The sequence below is a fragment of the Bos indicus genome, chromosome 2, assembly GCF_029378745.1.
Source record: "Bos indicus isolate NIAB-ARS_2022 breed Sahiwal x Tharparkar chromosome 2, NIAB-ARS_B.indTharparkar_mat_pri_1.0, whole genome shotgun sequence".
Classification (NCBI taxonomy): Eukaryota; Metazoa; Chordata; class Mammalia; order Artiodactyla; family Bovidae; genus Bos; species Bos indicus.
In genome coordinates, this window is record NC_091761.1 from 112,062,522 (window position 1) to 112,082,397 (window position 19,876).

Consider the following 19,876-nt stretch of genomic DNA (forward strand, 5'->3'; position numbering starts at 1 on the left):
TATCAAGAAATCCTTGTAGATGAAAGTCCCTCTAATTACTTCTACTACAAGCAGCTTTGTGGATTTCGGAGTTCTTAAGGAACTGTTCAGGCTATTCTTAAGTAGAAATCGAAATATATATTTGAGAAAAAGAAGCACACGATCCACTGTACATGGTAGTCTACAATCGGGCTGCAATGGAAAGGGAGTCTGCGGAGAGTTGATGGAGAAGGAGATGTGGTTTGAGCAACTGGGTTGAGTACTGGCGCCATTTGTTGGGCAAAGGAACACTGCGGGGAGAAGCAGATGGTGAGGGCAATAGCGTGTCTACCTGCGGGATGAGAACTTGGTAGACAACCAAGCGGACATGTCATCTGGACACACAGGTACAAGCCATAAGCTCCGAGGAGAGTGGAAGCTGGAAACATACTGGGTATTCACAGAACACACGTGCACATATTCATATGCACGTATGTCTGGATTCTTCTGTGGTCTTTTTCAAAATAAGTGAGTCTCTTAAGTCTAAATTCATAGCAATAAAAATAAAAAACTTGTTAACAACTTTGACTCAGCAATTCATATCCAAGGAAATTGCCTTTATTGAATTATTAATTTATTCATTTGGCCATGCTGCATGGTTTGTGGGATCTTATTTCCTTGACCAGGAATCAAACCCGGGGCCCCGGCAGTGGAAGCGCAGCATCCTAACCACTGAACCACCAGGGAATTCCCAAGGAAATTATCTCTAGCAGTTCCAACACAAACATCTAAAGATTCATGTACAAGAATGCTCATTCTAGTGCTGTCACAGAAAAAAAGTAAATGGCTATCCAGAGGATACTATGATATGCGGAATGCTATGTAGCTGATAAAAGGATCAAGCAAATCCAAAGAAATGACATAAAGTTTTCCAAGGGAGATTGTCTAATAAAAAAGGTTACTGAATAGAAATTATAGTGTAATCCCATGTATGCAAAAAGTTGCACAGACGTTTTATATACCCACAGAAAAGGTCTCAAATGATACACCAAACACTTAATAGGAGTTTTTATACTAGAAAGGGGATTATTTTTTTTCTACCTTACATACTGTTACGTTTGAAGATTTTGTAAGGAATGTGAAATATACTTCCACTAATTTTAAAGCTTTTTCTTAATGGAAAAATTTCTGCCCTCAAAGTACTTACAGTTTATGGAACTTAAAGTCAGAAGGGTTTTCCCCTCTTATTTCCATCCTCTCCCTTACTGTTTTATTAAGTGAATCCTCTCAGAGACCTTGACATCTCGGGTGAAAAGTCAGGAAGGCTGATAAATGGGTAAATGGAACAGCAATGTTGCAGCAAAGTGACCAAGGATGGCTCAGCTTGGCTGAGGCCTACGAGAAGCTGGGCAGCAGGCACCAGAGGCCATGTGAGTGACCAACTGCCAGGACCGCCTGCCTCCCAGCCCTGGCTGGTCATGTGGTCAGACAGTGATGAGACAGGCAGGAAATGGGTGACCCGCTGGGCAGTCTGCTGTCATGAAAACAAATGCCTGCCTGCGGCCACCATGGACTATTGGGCTTTCTTCACAAGACAAACTGGCCCCCTCTTTCCATGAAAAGCTGCCTTGCCGGCCCAATGGGGAAACCTGGGAACAGACAATGCCATGGAAGGCCCTGGGTTCCAATCCCAGGTAAAGAAAGTGGGGCACGAAGGACGGCCCCGGGCCACTTGCAGTGTTGACTTGGGAGGGAACAGGACCGTCAGGACTTTCATGGTCTGCTCTGAATTCAGCACAGGTGAGTCAGGGTCCAACGGCTAACAGGCAGGACACCAAACAGGGCAATTAAATTCATGGAGGGACCATTTAGGAAGCAAGGGGAGAACACAGAGGAGTCATAGAATGGTACCCTGGACCACAAACCTGAGCACCATTACCAGCCCTAGGCGGGGAGGGCTGAGGGGAGGGGGTGTTGGCCCAGAGACAAAGGGCCCTTGGGCAGGTCCTGACAGCGGGAGACCTTGCCTGGAGGGATGAGGCGGCCCGGTGATGCAGGGAGAGCCCTGGAGTGCCAATGCCTGACCCTGCCCTCCCCCTTTACTCCACCACCTGCTGGTTCACCCCATCAGCCAACCAACAGGAAGCCCAGGGGCAAGGAAACCCACTGATGCGGCCTCCTGGGGGCTCAGAAGGGAATGAAGGAACGAGAACATGAATCAGAGAAGGCGGGGAAGAGATTCCCCACACCGTGGACCGTAAGAATGTATTTGTCTCGCTTTCTGTAAAGCACACACATATTCTTAGATAAATTAGTTCTTAATTGAGAAGCCACCTGGAGATGTAACTCCCTCCCAGGAAACATCCTATATGTTCAAGAAATTCCTACGAATACAAACATTACATTTTGCTCTTCATGGGAATGTCTACAGAAGCCTTGCATTTGAATCTTTCCTGACTTATTCGTTATTTTTCAGCAATAGAAATATACAGTGAGGCCCTCTCCAATTTGGTGTATTAGAATGTATAAATACTGATCTAAAACAAAATAGCTTTTCTTCGGATAGGAGCTAGAGGCAATTCTAGTTTTCCAAAAGATGTCTTCCTAGGAAACGTAACCTGCAAGTGATTTATAGACAAAATGAGCCTTCTATTTTTTTTTTTTTTTGCCTTCTATTTTTAAAATTTTATTTATTTGCTTTTTTTTTTTGGCCATGCTGCGTGGCTTGTGGGATTTTAGTTCTCTGACCAAGGACTGAACCCATGAGAGTGTGGAGAGAGTGGTTAGGACTCTGGACTGCCAGGGAATTCCCAAGAGATTTTTATTCTCCTCAGTTTCTTTGCATGACACCTTTCTGTAGGACTTTTAAATACATATTATCTTTAAAAAAATGTACTGAGTGGGCGACAAAATACCACCTGGAAGCTTAATAGATGACAAGAGGAAGAAAAGTGACTGCTTATTGCGTCCCTCCCGTGAGTCATTCCTTACTCTAAAGAATTAGGCAGCTAGAGACATGAAGAGAAGTGCCTGATCTAATACACACTGTATATGCAAACGCAGTGCTTGGGACCCACACATCCACATACAGATTGGAGACATGAAGGTTAACTTACAAATGAAAAGGTAGTTTAACTGGACCACAAGTATTTCAATGAAAGCAGGTTTATCAAATAATCACCAGCCTTAGTTCTCTGTGGTAATGAGGCAGAAATAGGTCATTCCCCACCCCCACCCCCCCGGCTATAAAACTGACATATGCTCATTTAAAAAATTTTCAAACTCAAAGCAAAAATAATCATTTGAAATACTACCACTTAACATCTTATTGAACATCCTCCAAGACATGACTGTGTGAATATATAGAAAGTATTTTACATAAACGAGATGAAACAGCATCTGCTGTTCTGTAACTTGTTTTCTGAAATCAACCACATATTATATAACTTTCTACTTACATAAATCTAATTGTCATGTGTGTTCCACTACATGTACGTGTATAGCTTCTAGTTGTTTGCCAGTGTGTGATTATCTTCAGATTATAAATTCCTTGGTGTGAAACTGTTGGGGCACAGCTTCTAGGAAGTCAGTCAGACCACAGTCCCCCCAGCCCCACAGCACTCAAGGGCGCCCATGTGCCCGCACACCAGAGTCATGACTGGGCTGGCCTTGTCAACTTTTGCAATTTTTGCTAATCTGATCAGTGGAAAAGAAATCTAATTTTTACTTTCATTTTTAATTTGGTAATGTAAGATTGCTAATGATAAGTTGACAACGCATTCATACGTTTACTGTCCATTTATACTTCTTGGGTCCTAAATTGCCCTTTTATCCTTAAATTTCAACCTAAAAGGGATGCATGTGTTACACACTAATACATGTTGCTGTTTAGTCGCTAAGTGGTGTCCCACACTTTCATGACCCCACGGACTGTAGCCCACCAGGCTCCTCTGTCTATGGGATTTCCAGGCAAGAATACTGGAGGGGGTTGCCATTTCCTTCTCCAGGGTATCTTCCCAACCCAGGAATCAAACCCACGTCTCCTGCAGTGGCAGGCAGATTCTTTACCACTGAGCCATCAGGAAAGCCCACAGTAATACATAACCTTTGTAAATAATGCCAAGACTTACCATGAGCTTTTAAAAAATCCTGCCCTCCCCTCCCCTGTGCTTTTTAAAAACTGAGAAGGCAGACTGCCCCTGAACTTAGTGACAGCACTCAAGGGCCTTTCCATGGCTGGCACATTCTACAACACAGCCTCACCCAGGGTGAACTTACCGCAGCGGAACACAGAGAGCTGGGCCAGCATGGGCACTTGGTAGGATTTCCCGTCAGCTGCCACAAATGTGCGCTTCTTGGTGTTCTCAGGCAGAAACCGTGATCTCCACAAACCCTTAAAATACACTGCGTTGACCAGGACCAGTCTGGTGAGGACGCCGTTGAGAAGATCTGGGGACAGCAGACTGTCGATCATACCTGTGCAGGCAGAGAACAGACATGGAGGACACTTGGGACCGGCCATCCATTAGCGGGCAAAGGCAGCTGAGGGGTCAGGGGGAATGAAAAAATCTAACAAGTTTTAAGATTCAAAGATTTTTAAAAGACCTTCCACAATATCCTCTTGTCCTTCTAATTGTTTTCCTCACTAAAAATTAAAAGCTGAAAAAAAAATTAAAAATCAGTGAACTAGAAAAGACTTCAGAGACCCTCTATTTAGAGTCACCAAACTTTTCTTCAAGAAATTCTTTTAAAGTTGTAGGATATAAGAGCAACATACTAAAAATCTCTGTTTCTGTACACTCAGAATGACCAATTAAAGAATAAAATGAGAACAAATCCACTTATAATAGCATGAAAAATAATCAAAGGAATATATCTGATAAAAGCACAAGACAAGAACACTGAACCAGAGATCAAATTGCCAACATCCGCTGAATCATAGAAAAAGCAAGAGAGTTCTAGAAAAACATCTATTTCTGCTTTATTGACTATGCCAAAGCCTTTGACTGTGTGGATCACAATAAACTGTGGAAAATTCTGAAAGAGATGGGAATACCAGACCACCTGATCTGCCTCTTGAGAAATTTGTATGCAGGTCAAGAAGCAACAGTTAGAACTGGACATGGAACAACAGACTGGTTCCAAATAGGAAAAGGAGTACGTCAAGGCTGTACATTGTCACCCTGTTTATTTAACTTATATGCAAAGCACATCATGAGAAACGCTGGACTGGAAGAAACACAAACTGGAATCAAGATTGCCAGGAGAAATATCAATAACCTCAGATATGCAGATGACACCACCCTTATGGCAGAAAGTGAAGAGGAACTAAAAAGCCTCTTGATAAAAGTGAAAGTGGAGAGTGAAAAAGTTGGCTTAAAGCTCAATATTCAGAAAACAAAGATCATGGCATCTGGTCCCACCACTTCATGGGAAATAGATGGGGAAACAGTGGAAACAGTGTCAGACTTTATTTTTCTAGGCTCCAAAATCACTACAGATGGTGACTGCAGCCATGAAATTAAAAGACGCTTACTCCTTGGAAGGAAAGTTATGACCAACCTAGATAGCATATTCAAAAGCAGAGACATTACTTTGCCAACAAAGGTCCGTCTAGTCAAGGCTATGGTTTTTCCTGTGGTCATGTGTGGATGTGAGAGTTGGACTGTGAAGAAGGCTGAGCACCGAAGAATTGATGCTTTTGAACTGTGGTGTTGGAGAAGACTCTTGAGAGTCCCTTGGACTGAAAGGAGATCCAACCAGTCCATTCTGAAGGAGATCAGCCCTGGGATTTCTTTGGAAGGAATGATGCTGAAGCTGAAACTCCAGTACTTTGGCCACCTCATTCGAAGAGTTGACTCATTGGAAAAGACTCTGATGCTGGGAGGGATTGGGGGCAGGAGGAGGAGGGGACGACAGAGGATGAGATGGATGGATGGCATCACTGACTCAATGGATGTTGAGTCTCAGTGAACTCCGGGAGTTGGTGATGGACAGGGAGGCCTGGCATGCTGCGATTCATGGGGTCGCAAAGAGTCGGACATGACTGAGCGACTTATGTGATCTGATGTGATAACTAATTCCCTATAAGCCCGTTTTAAGAACATTTTGCTGCTGCTGCGTCACTTCAGTCGTGTCCGACTCTGTGCGACCCCATAGACAGCAGCCCACCAGGATCCCCCGTCCCTGGGATTCTCCAGGCAAGAACACTGGAGTGGGTTGCCATTTCCTTCTCCAGTGCATGAAAGTGTAAAGTGAAAGTGAAGTTGCTCAGTTGTGTCCGACTCTTAGCGACCCCATGGACTGTAGCCTACCAGGCTCCTCTGTCCATGGGATTCTCCAGGCAAGAGTACTGGAGTGGGGTGCCATTGCCTTCTCCGTAAGAACATTTTACTTATCCTCATAAGCTATACTCATTAATTCATTTCTGTGTTTGATAATAACTGACATGTATGACTGCCATTGAGGGCTTTGGTTGGTACAAGATAAACTGGTGTCATGTTGATTTGTTTTAACTCTTGGGTTGATTTAATCCCAGTTAAAAATAAAGGAACATTTCAGCCTATGCAATGTTATCAAAGCTAAATGCTTAATTTCTCTTAAGATTTTAGGAATGTGGAGCATTAGTTTGGAATCCCTGGTTATTACAAAGCTACTTAAAGAAGAGGTAGGACTAAAATCGGTGTCTATATTGATGGGTCAGGGATCCGTCTAGGCTCATATTACAGAGATTAAAAAGAACCAAGGTCTGTCTGTACGAAAAAACTATTTGTTAAGGAAGAGCTCTTCACAAGACATCGGGGTGGTCCAGCTTGTTTGTGCAGGAGTGAAGGAGCAAACATAGCTGTTGTGGTTTCAGGATGCTCTTGTGAATGCATGAAGATCCCCCTCAAGTGCCATCTCTGCCTGAAGCTTTGGATTTTCATTTAGGTTCCTTTTGCTTGGCGTTTAAAGATTCAACTGTGTGTTGGTGTGTGTGTGCACCTGTGTATGTGTGTGTATCTGTCTCTCTGAGTGTGTACAGGTTTAAGAGAGATCACTAATACCAAAACTATTAAAAATGAGTTCACTGTAGCTTTTAATCCAAAAAGTACCTAATATAAATGCCTGTTACAATACCTTAAATGGTGGGAATAAAACCAACAGCTTCTGAAGAAGCAAGACTATCTAATTCAGCAGAGAGAGCTTTAAGTCCTTTTAGATGAAGCTCAAGAAGACTCAGATGGACAATAAACAGATGTTTATGTGAGTCATGGTTAAGAAGCACACCAGGATGGATACCCTAACCAGCAGGGTTCTCTTAAGTCAATCAGTGTCATCACTGTTCTTTACTTACACCAGGGGGCGCCAACGCCCCCTTATAGCAGGATCTGCAAGAACACAAGCGCTATAAATAGCCATTTTTCTAAGCAAGCGGCCTCTGTGAACACTGGATCCTGTGGGAAGGAAGTGAGAATTCTGTGCTCCAGCAAGTCGGTTTCCCAATAGCTGTGTCTTGCCTTCGCTGGGACCATTATCCATCCAGTCCAACTCCTACATACCTTTGAGATACAGCTCAATGGTCCCCTCTTACAACTCTTGTCTGACCCTCCTCCCATCTCCCAGGAGTTTCCATAAAACCCAATGCTCAGCACTATTGTTACACTGCAGCATTTTATTCTAGCCAAATGTAACATCTGTCTCCCTCAACTAAACCGTGAGCTGTACAAGAGCAAGCACCCTGTCATCAATTATTGAAAAATCACACCTAAGACGCTACGTTCACTCTTCTGTCGGTGCATACCAAGAGTCTGAAGCAATCTCTTCTGCCCTTTTTCCTGAGACAGATAAAGCCTCTTACGGCCACTAGGTTTAGGCTGGCTCAGTGGTAAAGAACCTGCCTGCCGATGCAGGAGACACAGGTTCAATCCCTGGGTCAGGAAATTCCCCTGGAGAAGGAAATGGCAACCCACTCCAGTATTCTTGCCTAGCAAATCCCAGGGACAGAGGAGCCTAGTGGGCTACAGTCCGGGGCGGGTCACAAAAGGGTCAGATGCAACCTAGCAATTAAACAAGAACACTGCTACTGGTAGAACTGAGATATAATAAAGGAGCACAAAGAAATAAGAAGAAAAAAATGCATGGTTTAGAGGCAAGGAGGGACCTGCCATCAATAATTGTCATGAACATGCATCCATCATCTATCCACGCATTCATTCTTTGATGCCTGCCTACCATGTGCCAGGGATTCTTTTAGGTAAGAAAACAAAACAAAAATAAACCCTGTCCCTCAAAAAGCTATAGATTAGAGGGAGGTGGAGACTGACATAAGTGACTTGGAAATACAATTGTAATAAATATCCTGCAGTAAAAGTATGGATACTTAAGGATGTGAGGGCAAGTAAGAGGGGGATGCGATCTGGTCAGTGAGATCAGGGATGGGTGGGCTCCTTGAGGAAGTATTACATGAACCCACAGCTGTAAAAATAACTCACATTTGCTGAACATTATTTCTAAAGTGTCAACTTTCAATGCCTTATGAGTATTATTCATATTCCCATAACAGCCTTAATGTTATTACAAGAATTCTAGTAGGCACCACTGTCTTTTTTTTCCTTCCGTCTTTCTTTTTTTGGCTGCACCATGAGACTGGCAGGATCTTAGTTCCCCCACCAGGGATCGAACCCGTGACCTCGGCAGTGAAAGCACTGAGTCCCAATCACTGGACGTCAGGGAAGTCCGGAACCACTATTATATCATCTCCCCATTTTACAGAGGAGGATGCTGAGGCACAGGGAGGTTAAGTAACCGGCCTGAGGTTACATGGCCAGTAGGTGGCAGAACTGATATTCAAACTAGGCACTTAAGCTTGTAAGGGCTATGCCATTCATGAGATAGTGTGAAATGAACAGGCCAGGGGCTACTGGGGAGAGAAAGCATTCCAGGAAGCAGGATGCACGAGGGTGTCTGTGATTGGAGACAGGATGGCCGAGAGATTGGGAGGGGGCCCGCGTGGCTGGGTCCGAGGCCATAGAGAGGGTGTCCCAGGCAAGCCGTCACCATATCCCTGGCACACTGGAAAGTCTCCCCCACCCTCTGCAGGGCAGGATCTGTCATCTCCACGTGGTGGTCTTCCACATGTGGACTGATTCACCTCCAGTGTCTCTCTGAGACTTCGCATGTAGCCAAGTGCCTCTGAGTGGGGCCGTCTGAAAATCTGTAGGAGTGTTTCTGGCTGAGTGGACAGTGACCAGAGATGCTACCTGTCTTGTAATGTTCAAAACAGCCCCACGCCGTGAACGGTCCTGCTTCTGGCATAACTTTCCAACACTCCGCTGCAGAGTCATGTTGCTGAGAAACCTGCTCAAGGTCATCTGAGCCCAGAACCTCACTCTTCTTGCTGGTAAACACAAAGTATCTTTTTTTAAAATAATTTATTTTTAATTGGAGGATAACCGCTTTACAGTATTGTGTTGGTTTCTGCCATATATTTTGCGTACTGTTGACGGACACTGAATTTGCCAGGAAAGTGATGACCACGCAAACCAAGAAGGGCCTGTACTTGTTTTGGTCGGAAATTTACAAAGAGTTTTGCAGTGTTTTAGAAAAAAACTGCATCAGTGATGGCAACACAGCCTGTGGTTTTTATGTCACCAGTGGGGTGGGCCTGACTCTGCTTTTGTGGCTGTCAATTCACAGTCAGTGTGAGTGTCAATTCCCATGTCAATTCTTATTCTAAGATTCTGTTGCATATTCAGGGGTGGCTGTACCCAAGGGTTTACCTATTGAACTACATCCATAAACTACTTTTGTTTTTCCTAGTATTTCAGCTTGGCATTATATTAATTTTTTAAAATTTATGTACGTGTGCATAGGTTACAGGAGCTATGCATTTCACTTCAAGAGAGTATGAAAATCTTTTTTTGACAGCTAGTGTTAGGTCTGCAGGGTTGAAGAGTACTTGTTTAGCCTTACTGTTTTCCTTTCCCCAGATGCTATGGGCAATGCATTGAGTCAGTGTGTGTTCAAAGTGGCCTGAAACTGTCGGGCGGCATCCTAAGGGACTTACTGCTCCCAGGACACAGCAGAGGAGAAGACTAGGTGGGATCTGACATGTCACATCACACAGCCACTCTGTATCTGAGTGCCATCAGCTTCCTGCCTCTGTTCTCAGTCCTACAGGCTCAGAAGTCACACTAATCCCCTCCCACTCGCTGGTCTCCTGATCATTTCGTGGTTTCAGGAAGGGAGCCTAGGTTGCACCGTGCAGGGTCCTGTTTAGAAGGGATGGCACGGGTTTACCAACACCACCCTGGCTCTCCTCCACCCTCTGGAGCATCTTTTCTAGCCCCTCATGTGGTTTGCAAATATTTGCCTTGACAAGTTTGGAGGGAGACTAGGGGAGAACTTGTTTTAGTGCAGAAGGCTAGGCCCCTGCCTCAGAGCTTCTGCCTCAGCAGACTGGGGGTCCAGGGATCAGAATTCTAAACACATGCCCTGGGCCATTCTGAGGCTGGAACCGTGCTTTGAGAGATGTGACCGGAAGAGACAGAGTTTCTCCAAGCTTCCTCTTTGGGCTTATTCTCCTTCTTGCTTCCACTCTTTTGCTTCCACTCTCTTTTGCTTCCACTCTCATGACCTTAACTCCCCTCTTTGTGAAAGATGGTTTCCAAATCTCTGTTTCTAGCCTTAACTTTTCCCTGTTGTTCTGTGCCTATCCCACCTCCTGAATGTTTCCACCTGAAACTGCATTCACATGTGAACAGGCTAAAAACACTGATGTCAGACATTTCTTCAGTTTCACGGGGGAAGGGACGCACATGCACAAATGACCATCACGGTGGACGTGCTGTATCTAATGAAGGGCACAGTCATGTAAGCACATGCCAACCACAACCCACCAACACACCTACTTCCTGCAATGACAGGTGAGAGGGGAGGAAGGGGAGGAGAGAGGCAACACAGGGGCAGGGGGCCGAGAGGTCCAAACGATTATGTAGAAAATACGCTACAAGGATGTGTTGTACAGCACGGGGCATATAGCTAATATTCTGTAATAACCGTACATGGAGTGCACCCTCTAAAACCCGTGAATCGCTACACTGTACACCGTACCTTATATAATACTGTACATCAACTATACTTCAATAAAGAGAAGCAGGAAGGTGTGGGGAGGGCTCAGTCCTGAACCTTACAGGCTGAGAAGCAAATTCTGGGCAAGGGGGATGCAAGTATAGAAGCAGGAAGAAACGAGCAAAAAAAATCTGCAGAACAGACAAGAGCCTGGGGGCAGGGACCTGGAGATGAGATGCATCGAGGAAGAAAAAGAATCCTCGGAGCTGTATTCTGCCCTGGTCCCTGAGCCACAGGGAGACAAGTCCCCGGTGGTGGGGCTGGGGACGAGCTGTGCCCACAGCAGGAAAAGGGAAGGAAGAAGACTGAGCCGTGGGGCTGCTAAGAGGGAGAGGATGGTGCAGTCAGTGGGGTCCAGGGCTTTCACCACGGACAGGCCGCTGGACTCACTGACCCCAGGTAGGGTCTCAGAGCCTAACTCACGCCTCTGTCCACAAAGCAGAAAACCACCCCCACTCGCCCTGGGACCCGTGGCCACTCACCCTGCGTCTCGTTCCTGACCCACGCGTTGATGGACGCACAGGCGGAGGCCGGGTCCTCGAAGTTCGCGTTCCGGACTTCACACTGGAACACGTCCTTGTTCCTCGTGACGAAGGGCACTTCCATCTTAGAGTCGTTCTTCACAAACACGGCGTTGGCCACCATCACAATGTCTTTATTCTTCTTGGAGACGATGGCCTTGTTGATCTTCTTTAACATCTTACCGACTCCTGAAACAGAAAGGAGAAAATGCAGAGATATTTCCATAAGAATTCAAGGCTTTCTTTTTAAAAAAAAAAAAAAAATATCATCTGTAGTATGGAAAATAAGAACAGTATAATAAAAAAGATGAGTATGAGGAGCAAGAGACTAAATCATCTGATTTTTCAGTGGCCTCCTGTTAAGAAAAGAGGGGAGGGTGGAAAATGATACATAACCATTCACAACCCCTCAAGATCAACTGCGGGCTTCCCAGATGGCTCAGTGGTAAAGAAACCGCCTGCCAATGCAGGAGATGCAAGTTCGATCCCTGAGTTGGGAAGATCTCCTGGACAAGGAAATGGCAAGCCACTCCAGTTTTCTTGCCTGGGAAATCCCATGGACAGAGGAGTCTGGCGGGCTACAGTCAGTCCATGGATCGCAAAGTATCAAACATGACTGAGCACACAGACAAACGAGATCAACTGTACGTCTTGCCTGAAAACAGGCCTCTCCCTGGGCTTCTCCACACCTTCCCCGTGTAGGCCTCGCTCTCCTGAAGAGGTTCCTGGCACCAGGCCAACAGGGAGACTGGAACCCTCGTCAGTTATGTACCCATGGGGGAATCAGCCCAAGGACTCTCCCTAATCTGTCTCTCTTTCTTCTGAAGCGCTATTTCCTTTCCTGACAAAGATTTAATAGTTCAATTTTTTGTCTCTATTTTGAAAAAAAAAAAAGGTATCAAGAAACGTCAGAAAGACTACGAAAAACTGCCACGCGCCACCATCCAAGAACAATGTTATTTTTACTTGATACCAAGCTCACAAAGGGGATTCATTCTATGGCAACATAAGCTTTATTTTTGACTTCCCTGGTGGCTCAGACAGTAAAGCGTCTGCCTACAATCCAGGAGACCCGGGTTCAATCCCTGGGCCCGGAAGATCTCCTGGAGAAGTTAATGGCAACCCACTCCAGTACTCTTGCCTGGAAAATCCCATGGACGGAGCAGCCTAGTAGGCTACAGTCCATGGGGGTCACAAAGAGTAGGACACAACTGAGCAACTTCACTTTTCACTTTTCACTAAGCTTTATTTTACACGAGTGACTTGTATGCGCTCCATCTGGTTTCAGGGCATGGAAAAGAGGGAAAGAAGTCACAGAGGATGAAATGCGTGCCTACAAGAGAGCTCAACTTACAGATCCGTCTAACTCACTTGGGGTCCTTTCAAAATGACACTGTTCTAAAACAACCAGCAGGGTCACCTTGACGGTCACTCTGGAAAAGGGCAGGTGAGAGCCCCATGGTCCGGCCCTTTGTGAGGCCTCTGGGGACCCCACCCCTCGTGGGTTCTGAGAGGCGGGCCCAGCAGGAGCGGGCAGGCCCCCTGTATGATGAAGGGACCAGCCGCTGCCAGGGCCCAATCCTGGCACTCGTTCCTTTCAGCTGCACGGCCTCCTCCACCGGCCCCGGCCCCCTCCTCAGAAAAGGTCAGGGTAAGTCCTCCTCCCCTGCCCTGGATTGCCTCACCTCCCTCCACAACCCACGTACCGCCATTCTGAGTTCCCAGAGGCTGAGCCCAAACCAGGGCCTGACAGCCCACCCGGGCTCCCCTGGATGAGTCTGTCGTGTGAACTGACTTCGGTCAGGGGAGGCTGCCCACCGACCGATATTGTCAACATTTTAGAAATACTACCTGACATGGATGTGGCTTGGCAGGAAAACAAACAAGAATCTAGTTGCTCTTTTAAAATAGTGTTGGCTGGCAGGGCCTGGCCGGCCCTGGGAGAGGCCAAGAACCCTATGGGTGGTTTGCTCTGAAGTTATAAATCACCAAGAGTTCTGTGGGCTTCCAACGAGGGCAGCACAGTGCGTTCCAAGCATTTAGTCCTCCTGTGCTTCCAACAGGTGAACGAACTGCAAACTCAAGAGGAGGTTTCATGCTGTGTAAACAAGAGTGAGGGCCAGCGTGGGAGGGCGGGGGCGGGTAGGCCTCTGGGGCTGGTGGCCCCAGAGGAGGCTGCTTAGAGAAGAATCAAGCTGGGGTGCAGAGGGAGGCACTCAAGCTCCCAAACCCCCATCTCTCTCCTCTGCTCCGAGTGTCAACAGGGTCAAGACTCCTAGAACCTGATGGCAAGTGGGAATAGAAGAATGTGGGTGGGAAAGCACCTTCACTTCCCAATAAAGCAACCAAGAACCAGACGTGAGAAAGGAATTGTTCAAGGTCACGGTGCCTGCTGGTGCCAAAGACCAGCGCTGCCCCCCATACCCCATGCCCTGGAGGAGGTGGTGGATGGGGACTCAGGTAAGAAAACCTGAGCTAAGGCTGAGTGACAACGCTTAGAGATGCAAGCTCCTAAGTTTAGGCAGGTAATTCAAACAGGGTTTTCCTTCAAGAAAACGAAACCATTCCTATCGGGCCTTACTTGAAAAAGAAATCAAGCTTTTTATTTTGCAATAGTGATAGAGTCACAGGACGTTGCAACACCATATATTTTTCCCTGTATATTTCTACCTTTCACCCGAATTTCCCAATGATAGTATCTTGCATGATGGTAGGATACAGACCCACAACCAAAAAACTGCCACTGGCCCAGGCTCCCACGCACTTGTTTTACATGCATGTGTGTGTGTGTGTGCGTGTGTGTGTGCAGCTCTTTGTAATTTCATCCCCTACGGAGACTCATGTGTCCACCACCAGTGAAGACGCAGATGGATTCCCTAGCACAAGGCTCCCCGCTGCTGCCCTCCATGGTCACAGCCACCTACCTCCCCAAGCTTATGGATTTAAAAGCATATTCACAGCCATAATGCATTCTGAGCCCTGTATACCATTGGGGTGGGGCAGATGGGAAGTTTTGTTTGAGATGAGAAAACAGGAGCATCCAGAGATCAAGTGCCTGCCTGTAGCCCCACAGCTGCAGAGCAAAGCCCAGAGCCCTGCTCTCCCGAGCCCCAGCGCTGCCACTGGCCCTTAGAGGAGGCTGGTCCTCAGGCCCAGGGCGCACTAGCGAGACCCCTCCTGGCTGAGCAAGGGGCCCTCCTGCCCGGGACGCCTGTACAGCCAGGCCCAGACACACGCACCGTTCACGCCGTATCTCATCACCGTGGTGAGCTGCTTCTTGGTCCTGCCATCCGCTCCCAGCTGTAGCATCCCCAGGACGGACGCAATCCCATGCGGAGAAATGATGATGTTGTCATGAGGCTGGGACTTGACGATCTGATTGAAAACTTGGATGCCCGTGTCGGAGCCGAGTTCCTCCAGAGACAGAGGGTTGAACTGGGAGCACACAGAGGGCCACGTCACGGAGGCCACCAGGAAGAAGGGGAAATGCCAATTCATGGTTCCTTCCGGCAAGGACAACCTGAAAGAGGAGACAGAGAAAATATTTACGTTCTATACTGAACAAACATTTATGGCGAATTACTTTGTACTCAGGCTTCCCTGGTGGCTCCGTGGTAAAGAATCCGCCTGCCAATGCAGGAGGCACAAGTTTGATCCCTGGATAGGCAAGATCCCTTGGAGAAGGAAATGGCAACCCTTTCCAATATTCTTGCCTGGAAAACCCCATGAACAAAGGAGCTGGCAGGCTACAGTTTAGGGGTCACAAAAAGAGTCAGACACGACTCAGCGACTTAACAACAACAAAACAACTCTGTACCCAGGTGGCTATGATTTATTAAATCCAGTGTAACTGCAGATCTTTAATATAGTCAAGATAGAACAGCATAGATGAAACTGTTTTCCTTTATATTTTGTGAGGGGGATGGGGAGCTACAGGAAGGAAACTTCCACTTGCTGGTCCCAAGACTGCAGCAAACACAACTCTAATCATTATTTCTTTTTCGTAACCACCCTTCATCCCATCATACCAATATTTACTGAGCACCCGCAGTGTGCCAGGCCCTTGTCTAAGTGCTGAGCACAGACTGTAAAGAAAATGGCCATGAGCCCTGCCCTCCGGGAGCTTATATTCCAGAGGAGACACAGAAAACCAGGAGGCAATAGAGTCATTACAGAGAGGGAGCAGGGTCATGACAGTATGAATGGTGATGTAAGTGAAGGAAGCAGTAGGGGTGGGGCAGCATGGGCCTGGATGGGCAGGGAAGTCACTTCTGCAGAGGGACACACGTGCCAAGGCCAGAGTAACCAGAAGAAGTGCGGATCAGGGGAAAGGATGTGCCAGGCGGAGGGGCAGAGGATGGGTTATCAGAGGTTGATGCGGCTGCAATATAAGGGACATGGGGAGGGGGGGTCGGGGAGGGGGTGAAGAAGCAAAAGGGGCCAGATTCTGAAGGGCTTGTCAAGCCCCGTCCGGCTCTTGCATTTCATTCTACAGGTCGTGAGAAACCACTGGAGGGTTTGAAACAAGGAGTGAATCTCTCAGGTTGCTGCGATTATCTTATTAACTACACGTACATGATTTTTACGATAAGCATATGATTTTCTTAACTAAAGAATGCTTAATGAAACTAAATTTAAGTGAAAATAAATGTAAACCTGCAAGAGGGCAGAGCAATCGGAAAATTCAGCGACTGTGAAGACGGCATTGTTTACAGATATTGCCCGTTGTGGTGATTCCTTTGAAATACGCTTTCTTCCTTGATTACTGCTGAGCTTTCTTTGGCTGTGACAAGTAAGAGGTATGAAATTTACATGTGTTTATGGAAAAGCAAATACTCTCGTCAAACAAGAACTTGGAAGTGACAACTGGTAAAACCAGCACAGAACTCAAGGTGTGGCTAACTTGGCTCCTCCCTAGATCTGAGCTCCTGATGGGCACAAGTTTCTCCAGGAAACAACTGGTCCTCCTGTTACATGCTTCCCTGGTGGCTCAGATGGTAACGAATCTGCCTGCAATGCAGGAGACCAGGGTTTGATCCCTGGGTCGGGAAGGAAGATCCCCTGGAGAAGGAAATGGCACCCACTCCAGTATTCTTGCCTGGAGAATACCATGGACACTATGCGTATTTGCATGGGGAAGGTAGAGGGTGTGTCTTCAGAGAATAAGACTGAGGGGAGCCTTTTAGCAGAGGTAACCTGGAGGGGAAAATAGTGTCCATGTGCTCCAGGGAAGGAAACGGAACCAGGACAGCATCAGGCAACACGGGAATGTGTGTTCCCTTAGTTCTTGTTTAGTCACTAAGTCGTGTCTGACTCTCTGCAACCACCAGGCTCCTCTGTCTATGGGATTTTTCAGGCAAGAATACTGGAGTGGGTTGCCATTTCCTTCTCCAGGGGACCTTCCCAACCCAGGGATTGAATCCACATCTCCTGCATTGGCGGATGAAGTCTTTACCACTGAGCCACCTGGGGAGCTCCGTGTTCTCTTGCCTTCCTCTTTATTTACTTCTCCTGCTCCCCACTCCAGTAGGTGTTCAATAAATGCATGTGGGATTAAACTTAATGCCTTATATACATTCTATTTTTGTTATTTTTCATTGCATCAAAATAATGTTATTGAGCATGACTAGAAAATGATTCCTTTTAAAAAATGTATCTTATTTATATTTCTCTGGCTGCACACAGGCTTTCTCTGGTTGTGGAGCACGGGTTCTAGGCTCGCAGGCTTGAGCAGCTGTTATGCACACGGTTTAGTTGCCCCACAGCATGGAATCTTCCTGGACCAGGGATTGAACCCCTGTCCACTGCATTGGCAGGTGGATTCTTAACCACTGGACCACCAGGGAAGTCCTAAGAAAATGATTCTGTTTAGTCCTGAGCCTCACTCACTTTTAGCTTCAAACATTTTCCAACAGAGTAAAATGCACTGGAGTGGGAAGAGGCACCCACTACTTCCCCACCTGCTCCCCACCGAACACGCAGGGCCCCAAGGTGAACCACTAAGGCCATCAGTGAAAGGTGATGGTGGAATATTCTTTATATTGGGAAACAAGCACATTACAAAAAATTCAGAACATTCAGAGCTTAACTGTAGAATGAGTGTAAATACAGCCTGTCTAAATTCAAAACATGTAAGTGACCTACATACACTCCCACTCAGGGCTTTCCTATGGCCAGGGTGGCCTAGTCCGACTTTGGCACCTTGGACCGGCTCTAATACCACAACAATCCTCTGAGTTTCTTTTGGCCTGGTTGACAATGCAGAGCTTCCCAAACCTGACTATGGAAGCTTTACTCAATGCATCTAAAAATTAAACATTAGACACTGTATCCATCCCCTCTCCCTCCCTTCTTTTTTTTTTTTTTCTGGAAATAAATGTCTGCTTTAACCTTTGAGATACTACAAAGCCAGCATAAATATAAAATAGTCAGTACCATCTTTGTTACAAATGGGCCAAATCCGGTGACTGGTACCAACTTAATCAATCTGAACTGTTGACTCTTGCATTTTGGTGGACTCTGGCAGCTGCCTTCAGTGTGCCATAATCCATACTCCCCAAACCTCCCAACAAAATTCTCCCGGATTAGCAAATATTTGAATCTGCATACTCAGAAAGGACACCAAATTGGTTTAGCCTCTGCTAGCTTAAAGCTGATTTACCCAAACACTATAGATTTATGTAGAAGATTGTAAAACGGGTAGAAAGGATCAGTAACCAGGAAAAGCTACATTCCAAGGTCTTGGAATCAGCAAAGACTGTCTCCCAAATAAACAGCCACCTTATTTAGCAGAATTTTGCTTGGTCGTGAATTTTAGCTAAAAGAACAGTTTCATTATAAAGTGGGGGAAGTCTGCCAGGGGTGTTTTTCTTGGTTCCTTGGGTTGGGAAGTTTTTGAGAGATGTCTGTGTGTAGTTTCATAACAGTACACTGCGACAGGGTCCGGGGCTGTGCAGAACTTGGAATCAGAGCTGTTTGTGATTGATGTTCTGGGCAGAACTTCTTCTTGGCCTCAGTTTCATAGGCTAAATGCTCAGCTGTCTAAACTTACCTGGCTTGTGCGCGTGTCTAAGATTAAGCTTTTACTTCTTCCCAAAGTTCTGTAGCCAGGACAGTGAGTATTAATCCAAACATTACTATCGGCTGATAACATTCCTGATATGAATACATATTCATCTTCAAACAGTCTTTTACATGAAATAACTGTTAGAGTTATCAGGCTTTGAAATGCTTACTCTCTAGAAGGAAGAGATTCTCATTATGGGAGGAACATAGTAACATCCTATTTTATTTTTTTGAAAGAAATCACACTTTAAATGTTCAGGTAAAAGAAGGAATAAAGATGTCGCCCAAATGTATTACACAGCATCAATATGGACGATCCTGCTGCTGCTGCTGCTGCTGCTAAGTCACATCAGTTGTGTCCGACTCTGTGCGACCCCATAGACGGCAACCCACCAGGCTCCCATTTCTTGAATAATCTTTTCATAGTAGTGAAAAGTCTCTACTTTAAGCCATTCTTGTAGGGAGATCACAAACCTATAAATAAAGCCATTATTTCAGGTGAAAATGAAAGTCACTCAGTCATGTCCGACTCTTTGCAACAGTCCATGGAATTCTCCAGGCCAGAATACTGGAGTGGGTAGCCTTTCCCTTCTCCAAGGGATCTTTCCAACCCAGGGATTGAACCCAGGTCTCCCACATCGCAGGCATATTTTTTACCAGCTGAGCCACAAGGAAGCCCATTATTATAGGTATATCCTTCCAAATGTGGGCTTCTGTTTCCCCATGAACTTCTTGTTTCTGACTTCAAATCTTTCCTTTCCAGAGTGAGGAATGTTTTTGAGCTTTAAGTGAGATTTAGTGTTGTAAATCTGGCTTCCCAAATGGCACTAGTGGTAAAAAACCTGCCTGCCGATGCAGGAAACACGAGAGACGTGGGTTTGATCCCTTGGTCGTGAAGATCCCCTGGAGGAGGAAATGGCAACACACTACAGTATTCTTGCCTGGAGAATCCCATGGACAGAGGAGCCTGGTGGGCTAGTCTGTAGGGTTGCAGAGAGTCAGACACGACTAAAGCGGCTCAGCACGCATGCACACACAGTGTTGTAAATAATGGGTTGGCAGTTTTGCAAACAGGGCTTCCCTGGTGGCTCAGTCAGGGAAGAATCTGCCTGCAATCCAGGAGAAGCAGGTTTGATCCCTAGGTCGGGAAGATCCCCTGGAGAAGGAGATGGTAACCCACTCCAGTATTCTTGCCAGGAGAATCCCATGGACAGAGGAGC

General features: G+C 46.2%; 1 protein-coding gene across 2 annotated transcripts in view; it reads right to left on the reverse strand.

Moving 5' to 3' along the window:
* Window positions 1-19,876, reverse strand: part of SERPINE2 (serpin family E member 2) — a 70,570-nt gene that overhangs the window by 15,315 nt on the left and 35,379 nt on the right. For both annotated transcript variants that reach the window (XM_070773129.1, XM_019977721.2), the window contains exons 2-4: window positions 14,831-15,111; window positions 11,553-11,780; window positions 4,237-4,434 (exon numbers count right to left, since the gene is read on the reverse strand). In XM_070773129.1, the coding sequence (XP_070629230.1) occupies window positions 4,237-4,434; window positions 11,553-11,780; window positions 14,831-15,089 (685 nt within the window). In that variant the 5' untranslated portion in view covers window positions 15,090-15,111. The remainder of the gene's footprint in view (window positions 1-4,236; window positions 4,435-11,552; window positions 11,781-14,830; window positions 15,112-19,876) is intronic.